Source organism: Neolamprologus multifasciatus, chromosome 19, assembly GCF_963576455.1.
Source record: "Neolamprologus multifasciatus chromosome 19, fNeoMul1.2, whole genome shotgun sequence".
NCBI classification, from domain to species: Eukaryota; Metazoa; Chordata; class Actinopteri; order Cichliformes; family Cichlidae; genus Neolamprologus; species Neolamprologus multifasciatus.
The window spans coordinates 11,355,757-11,364,769 of NC_140457.1; the positions used below are offsets into that span (position 1 = coordinate 11,355,757).

The following is a 9,013-nucleotide window of genomic DNA, read 5'->3' on the forward strand; positions in this document are numbered from 1 at the left end:
CTTCTCACATCCTTCCTCAAGTACTTACAATATGCCTACTTCCTCTTTGTCCATCTTCTCAACCACAACCTCTGCAAGCCAAAGTCCACAATGTTTGTTTACTTTTCACGTACAGAAGGCTATCGTTTCTTCAGAGTGAAGATCTGAGAAAAAAACAGAGCTAAAATTTTTTCTTCTCTTCTAATAAGCTACTTTATCACAAGCAGACATATTTTCCTTTTATTAAAGTGACTTTGGTCATTGGTATAAAGGATCATTTCTGAATTTTTGCTAGTATTTCGTTAATATTTAAAGTATTAGTGTAGACTCCGACGCATCTGTTCTGCAACGACACGATGCAGTGAAAAGTACAACACTATAGGAGGAGTGAACTAAAAGAAAGGTATTTTTCTACAGCTGTTTCCCATTCACGGATCCTCCTCGGGAAGGTGTACACAGCAGAGTTGGGTGGAGTTATCAGTCTTCACTGTCTGTGGTTTTGTTTAATCACAAGGAGGCCTGGGAGAAACTGCTAAAATATATTTTTAACAGCCATAGTCTCTCTAGAATGAAAAGGCTCATTTATAAACGTTAATCTTTTCCTTTGAAGGTTTTTCAAATGGTTGTTCAAGACGTCAATACGACTATAGGTGGTTTAGGAGTAAGAATATTAATAACTAATAAGAGAAAACACGCAGAAACTATTTTAATACGATTCTATAAATGGTAAACTACACACAAAATCAAAGATTGCCTCTGTTGCTTTTAATGTCAGTTACTGTTTGTTTATTTAGTCTTGGAGAAGGCGTGCCATGTTCTTCCTGTGCTCTGTGTTCACTGTGGCCAAGCGTCCAGTCAGTGTGTGTTGGACTTGTTGAGATTGGCTTCTCTTGCAACAGCAGATTTTATTCCTTTTCACTTCTGTATATTTTGGCACAAAGCTGTATAATGTAATTGTTTTTAATTTTTGTTTTTTTTAAAGGTTTCTTCCATATGTGTGGTTAATTTGCTCCTGGGTGCACTGTTTTTGCTGAGTTGTTGATATTGCTTCCATGCAACAATGAAAGTTAGTTATTGCAATTACAAAACAGTGGCTCGCTCGTTTATTCGCACATTTATTCACACATTAGGTGAATGCACATGAATACACAGATGTTTGCCGTGTCTTTTCCCTCTAAAACTAAACATTTAAAATAAATATATTTTTATTTTTTATTACATACAAATTCTTATGTCTGTGCAAAAGTATGCAGTTAAAGATTTTGGCTGCAATGCAGGAAGCAAGCTATTTTATGTTATATTCTATTTTTAACCGTTGTCAGAAGTGAGATACAAATTTACTTCTATTGACCATTTTAAAAAGGCATACGGATTGATTTCTCAAAATATAAAACTGTTGTTTTAGCATTTTGTCATCAGTATAAGATGTCTCACTGTTTCCGTGTCTACAGTGGAGGACAGCTAGACCCCTACAATGGGGGACCCAGACCATACTGTGTATATTTCATGTTTCCACAGTATGATTGGCTTTATTTGTTTTGAAATACTAGTATTTAGTATGTAAAAATAGACTTGTTCTGTTTTTTTAGTGCCCTCACAGCTATATGATAAAAAAAAATTCTCATAATTAGCAGAACAGAAAACATAAAACATGCTAATTGCACAGTAGTCTGTGTATTCAAAGCACTGGAAGGAAACCCTTGCACATGTGTTTCCTGCACTGACTGAAATGGCAGCTCAGGTGCATTTATAAATTTATGACCCCCTTGAACTCCTCTTTTGATCTGTTTTAATTTTAGTTAGCTCTCAGTTAATTTATTCTCAGTTATCATAGAATACATCTCAGAATAAATTGTAGGCACTTGCACCTGCAGGCACAGCTTTCATGTCTGTGTCAGAACAGCCTCTGACCCCTGTATAACATCTGTTCCTTATATCCAGGTCACTCCTGTGCTATTTTACTATTTCACTGTTTTGAGATTGTCCCATGAACCCTCAAAAACCATGTACCTGTCTCTGCAGGAACCTGGGCAAACACAGACAGTTGTCATGACAATGTCAAGGTTCCCCTTAAACTTTATCACCATTGTCCAATAAAACATAATTTCAAATTTTAGGTTAAAAGAATGACATTTATGGTACTTTTATTGCCAGATGTTGAAATGGTTCAAATTCGACTTGAACAGCATATAAGGGTTAAATGTACTTAAAATCTGGTATTATTTATAGTCTTTTACAGTATGAAAATACAGTGAGGGACATTCTGCATCAGTGATGAAGAAACTGTGAGAAATCCATTACATAACAGGCAGAAATAACAATGAAACACCCACATCAGCAGTGTAGATTCAGTAAACTGCAACACCACTGCGTTGTGGTTAAGGGAAATCAAACATTACTATGATTTTCTTCACAGCTGAAGAAAAATCAGTGGATGTTTACATAATGGATTTGAATTGGATTTGGGACTGAAATGGAAATAGACAAGCTAGGTTGAATGATGGCACAAACACAAGAAGAGACAATTAAATACTTAGTCAGAAAATAAAGATTGGTGTATGCGAATGTCCAAGGAGAGATTAAGAAAACCCCACAATTCGTTTATTCTTTGCTATAAACTGCCAACTGTGACTCCCATGATGTACCTACGTTGTAAGCATCATTAGGAACTGGTAAGTACTTTTAGTTACTGAAAATGATACAACATGGTAAATGGGAGCCATATTACCTTCAAACTTCTTAGTCAGTTCTGTCCCTGATGGACAGCAGCTAACTGGTAGCAATATTTATGTATAGGATATCATAACACTACAAGTCTTTTTCAGCAATACAGGACAGCTTGTATGCTTGCTATCCTCCCACTGGCCTCCTGTTGACTGGATGGCTTTATGCCTAGAACAGCATCACATTTCAGGGAATACACACACCGACATGATCACACACCTGCACTCACAGGCGTGCCAGGAAATTCACATGCAGAGCGACAATGATATGCAGAAATACAGTAACACAGTGGAAATCTGTATGCACACTATAGATGGTTGTGTGTGTGCTAGGAGATAAGCTCAGGACAAAGAGATAGCACATTTTGTTTTCAAAGTGTCATGTCATATCTGTGGTATGACTAAGTGACCTCGATATGGGCATAGAAGTGCACACGAAGGAAACAATTATCTTTCTTAGTTGCATATTATTTGTGTGGTTGAAACAGGCTTTCATTTACTGATTCAACTCAAGGTCACTGAGTCACATTTTATCGCAGCGCATAATGTTTTCTCATTGCCTTCAGTTCAGATTTGTAAAAAATACAGACTCATGCACAAACACGCCAACTGTAACTAATGTGCAACAAAAATCAACACAGCTTGTTACATTGCAGTATATCTCACACATCCACACCACATGCTTTCACCAGTTTCTTTCCTCCCATAAATAGAAAAAAAAGAAGATAAAAAATACCCTTCCAGCATTATTCATTTCACTACTTTGGCTTTATTGCTGAAAATAAAACAACACATCAGTAAAAACAATAAATAGTCATTGCCGACGCTGCTTATGTACAGAGTTGCTTGAAAGTATCAGGCTCCATCTGTGTTATATTCTTTCACGAGAAGTTAATCGACACAATGCTGCTTTTTTTGCACACACAAGTTAAACATACTTTTAGCTGTAGACATTTTTCAAGAGCTAATATGTGAGAAAATTTAACTGATATTTTGTGGGAAAATTTACAACACCTGAAGTTACATTTAGCCAGAAAATCATTATTCAAACATTAAACTAGAGCAAAAGAAGGGACTAAGAAATACTGCTATCGGATGACATAGTTCAAAGTTGTATTCTACAGTAAGGTTTTTCAGTGCAAAAAGTGAGACTTTAATAAAGTCTGTAACACTGGTAAAGCTCTCCTGTAAAATTTATGACCTCATAGTTCTACCATCATTCAGTGGGGACTAGAACAGAAAGTGGTACATCATTTTAATCAAGTCTATCACTCAAGAGGCTAGAGAGTTGTATAACACTGTCAAAGAAAATCAATGTGCATAAACAATGAACATGCTTTTAATTCCAAGAACAATACTGTCATACCCTGCGAAAATCAAAGCAATAGGTCATGATATTATTCAGTTTAAAAAACACATTCATTAACAAAGGCACTCAAAGGATTTCATCTTTAGGTAAACAATAGAAAAAAATAGAATACAGACTAGAATACAATGTCTGAATGACACAAGGCCTCATCTGACTATGACCTCAGGTGACTGCGCATCAGTTGCTCAGAGATTCTACAATTATGCAACATTTGGGAACGTTTGCACCACACCCAAGATGAGGAGGCTGGAAGACACAAAAACAGTCCACTGGTGGGAAAACGACTCCACCAAAAGTCTTTTATGTTTGGGTTTTTGTGTATGCATATGCGCGCATTCAAAAATGTGAAATTTCCATTTCATGAATGGGTGTGAGAATGTGTTGCCTTCTCTTCTGGGACATGTAAAGATTACTGCAATAAACGGGGATATATTAACACTCGTGGATAGGTCTCTATGTACAAACCACTGCTATCAACAATCCACATGGGCTTAATCTCCAATCTTAGACGTGGGCGCTTTTGGCATGATTGGTGGAGGACGCAGCTGGTGGGTTGTTGCCTCCCTGTTTGGAGTAATAAAAATGGTTGTTCTCCTGGTAGGAGCGAGACGAGGAGGAATCGGATGAGCAGGTGACGATGGATCCACCGAGCAGGCTGAAAATAGTGCCCACCCACCCAGAATAGAGGGAGAAGCCAAATGACATGAGGCCATACTCACGATGGGCCCCAATGGGAAACCAAATAGTGGACACCAAACCGCAGATTGCTGAGGAGAAAGAGACAGACAAAATGTTCAGTTAGAAACAGGAAATTAATGTAAAAAAACATATGATTAGATTTTATGAGAACCGAATCTTGAATTTAAACTCATCCTAAAAGGCCTGTGTAAAACAAACAATGTCTAAATTTAAAAAATGACATTTAAATAGAGCACTTAAAACCATCCTATATCCAGTATCATTACATACAAGAACAAATTCTAAGTGAACACGGTCAACGATATATAAATAATACGGCTACTTAGGTAAAGAAGTAAGCACAGATATAAAGATAAAATGTGGATTATAGTTTTACAGACAACAGAGTACAGATACTGTATAGTTACAATAAGGCAACATGCCCACTGAATTTTAATTAAGCGATCCAATAAGTATTTAAAAACATGCATACCCATATATGTTCCTGACAGCTAAAGAAAACTTTTTACTAGTTTCATTAAATCTGAGCTTCATGGTGAAAGAAAATCTGTCATGAGAAAAATGGGCAGTAGAAATATGAAATGATTTGGTCACAAGGGTTGAAATTTCATTTCAGGGACACAGGCGCTGGAAATTTATAAGCACAGAGTTCATGTTGTTCAGGACAAAGACAGGGTGTGGATGAGTAGGTGGAGGAGAGGAATGTGATGGAACCTTGGGGGTGGGTTCAATGGAACAGGAACATATAGGAGTGCATGTGTACCCCAGGGAGGAAAACAGTCAAATTCAACATCCTGTGCTCACCACAGCTTGTAAGCATCTGGTGCACGTATAAAAGTGGTCAGAATCAGGAAGGTTCAAAGAGATGTTGACGTGTATATTAACTAATCTCTTACCAACTATGAGTATAAGCACTCCTCCCAGGATGGCACGCTTGTTCTTGGAGCTCTGGGGTTCATTCCCAAGGTTGATGCAGGGCATGGACATGAGGAGCATAATCACTGCTGGGAAACCGAGGATTGAACCTGTGATCATCAGGGCACGAGTAGTCTGGATGTAGGCTATAGAAGCAGAAAAGGAAAGTTACGCGAGGAATGTACACGGCATCAAAAATAATGCAGTTTTTTTTTGACAATCAACTCATGAATCAATAGATGAAAAAAAATGAAATGATAAAGAACTTGTAGTTAGATAACGGGAAATAAAATAATTAGTGTCAAAAATATGGTGTAACAAACCGCATGAGCTCAAGTGAAGAGAATAACTCAGCGTGTATAAACAAACACTGTGCTGTTCAGACAACGTAGACGGAGCAGTGTCTACCTGGCAGATCCAGGATCTGTGTAAGAGAGACGCAGTGGTAGAGCCCTGTAGAGATGACACAATGCGCCCATGGTCCCCTGGCCTCCAGCTCATCCATCTTCTTACAGGTGTTTAAACCGTATTTACAAATATTCACCCAGTCAGTGGTGGATGTGGCGACCACTATACCTAGCCACCCGAGGAAGCTGAGGAGAAACCCGCCCAGTTGGAGACAAGCGTTTGCCATGATGAAAACTGCGAGTAAAGACCACTTGTCCCGAGTTCAGAAACCGTAAGAATCCCTAAAACTAAAGCTGAGTAAAATGACAAAACAGAAATTTAAGTGATAAAGCGTTAAATCAGTTCCACCACACAAGATAATCCGGCGCTAAATGTCCACGTCCAATTGAATAATTCCATCAAATGAGATCTGTTGCGTACTTCAAAAGAATGGTTTAATATGACGATACCTTTTATAAGGGGAAGTTCAGTAAAGAAAAAAAAAACTAGCCTAAAACTTTCAGCCAATCAGAAAATCACGCTTGCTATTTCCAAATATAACACAAGATGTGCACTCCCCTTTACTTTACCGGATCAAGTGATGCAGACTGTAGGTGGCTGAGATTGAAGCACAGAATGTTTAACAAGAGGCCTGCTGCCATCTACTGGTCATTCTGCATTCTCTTCAAACGGACTGGCAGAAAGGTGCATCGTCTCCAACGCAACAATCCCTTAATAAAAAGTTGGAAAAGAATAAAAGAAGACCCACATTCCTCACTACGTTTATTTTCCGCACTTCTATTATTGTGTGATAAGTTGCGGAATAATAAAGTTAGTTGAAATCCATAATTTTTATGTACTTTAACTTACTTTTTATATATAATTTTATGTGTGCATTTAGCTGTTAGTATGTTAGTTTAAGTTGAAAAGAAGGAAATGGGCGTGTGAGGTGGTGGGTGTATGTAACCCTGCTGTTTGTGGTGTGCAGCCTTTCGTCTGTCCTCTTTTCTGTCTGTGACCATCGTGTTGCGACGCCTGTTATTTCCCTTAAAATGACAAAAGTAGCTCGGTTATTTTATTATATATTGCATGTTAATTTTTTTATTTTTATTTTATTTTTTTTTGGGGGGGGGGGGGTGTTGTGGGTTTTTTTTGGTTAAAAAAAAGACTCTTCCTGGCATAAATTTTACCATTATTCGTTTTGGTAAATCTTTTTCTATCGTTGCTGGAACTAAGCCCTAGATGACAACTAATCTTCTTTATATAGATGCTAATTAAGGAAAGAGGACAAGCTCAGCATCTTAATTTATTGGGCAAACAGACACAAGGCATGATTAAGACCGCTAGCACAATCAACACTGTGAAATAACCTTGAATGTCTATCTGTGACAGCAGTCCAATTTATCAGCACTACATGTTCAGCATCACCCAAGAACAGTCAGTAATAATTTTATATGTTGTGCAGTGGTTCACACATTCACCTAACAAGCAAAGGATCGATTCTAGAAGTAGACACAAATCCATTGGGGGCTGTTTCAGTAAGGAAATCCACCTTAAAAATATGTCAAATCAAATATTTGGAGCTACCTGCTGTGCAACTCGTCTCCTTCTTCCTTCTTTTGACATATACAGGCTGTGGCTGAAAATGAGCATTTTATGTTTGGTGGTCTTGTTTACCACCTAAACGCCAGCTTCCTCTGCTGTCCCTGGGAAAGTGTTGCCTGCCTGTAAAGCCACTTAGTTGTCTTGGGGTGTAAGGTAAACTGATTAATTTTGTCATGTGACGACGCAGGGTGGGAGATCAGAACCACATACTCAGTGTTCAGCTGAAGGAGCCTATCTATGTATCAACATACAACATGATAGCCCACAGGGGCTCTACCTAACAAATGATGATGATCTCAGTAGATTAAAATTGTTCAGTCCTCGCAGATTAAATATTATAGCTGTTTATTTTTCTCCTGGATTGTCTGCTCTAATTTATTGTCCACATGTATATACAGTGCCTTTTCCTTAAAGCAAATTGGAGTAGATTTGTTTATTTGGCTGCTGTACCAGGGTGTGTTAGGAAGTATTTCCAGTCACTTTACTCTGTTCTTTTGTTTCCTTTGTTTCTGTGCCGACATCTTTTCTCTTTTTTACCTGTTTTTAACTCTCTGTTACGTCTCCCATATAGTGTACTACAAGCCTGGGAGAAATTTACTGTGTCCTCCTGTAGTTCACGAACAGATGAAATTAGCTTCATTTTTTCATACCTACGAGTCTTAGATGCATGCCCACTTTTGATCTACACCCACATTCAGTATGATTTCTGCTGGTTACTCTGTGCTGTTACATGTAGACACAGTTTGGGACTTCTAACGTCATGGTAAAGATCCCTCAATCTTGGAGCCACTAATTAATGATCCAAATCATCAAAAGGGGGCGATAAAGCACAGCATTGGTCCACCGTTTACATTCAGGTGTTGTATGACAAGGTGTTTCCTTCCACCCGTCCTTGCTGGATGGAGTTAAGTAAGTCCTCCATCACTCACATCACTCAGTGACGTGGCAGCAGCATAGCAATCATTCTGAGAGGAAGACTGAAACCGACTGAGACTTTTCAGATACCCCAAGGTCACTGACTGTAATGGCATCTTTGGGCTACATCCTTATTGTGTGTTTTGCCCATTGCTCTTTGCCACAGATGCACAAATCTCAGATTTTATTTATTTCAGCACATCTCATCAGATCAGGTATGATCAGAATATCTAAACAGAAAAGGCCTCTCATCAGGTAGGCCTACGCTATTTTCAGCCTGAAAGAAAACGTTTACGTTCAAGTATCCTGAAAGCAGTGTTACTTTGAATGTATGTGTCATAGCTTCCAGGTCAATGGATTTTACTTTGAGAAAATTTTGACATCAGAGATGTGGGCTCGATAGTATTACCTCACCCTGCAT

The 9,013-nt window shown here is 38.3% G+C and overlaps 1 protein-coding gene across 1 annotated transcript; it reads right to left on the reverse strand.

The window, feature by feature from the left end:
* Positions 1 to 3,448: 3,448 nt before the first annotated feature.
* Positions 3,449 to 6,535, reverse strand: cldn11a (claudin 11a). The gene is made up of 3 exons (XM_085143538.1): positions 6,094 to 6,535; positions 5,667 to 5,831; positions 3,449 to 4,838 (listed from the first exon to the last, which is right to left on the reverse strand). Exons 1-3 carry the CDS (start codon positions 6,317 to 6,319, stop codon positions 4,576 to 4,578), a joined length of 654 nt encoding a protein of 217 aa, XP_084999664.1. The 5' UTR covers positions 6,320 to 6,535; the 3' UTR covers positions 3,449 to 4,575.
* Between the last annotated feature and the right edge of the window lie 2,478 nt (positions 6,536 to 9,013).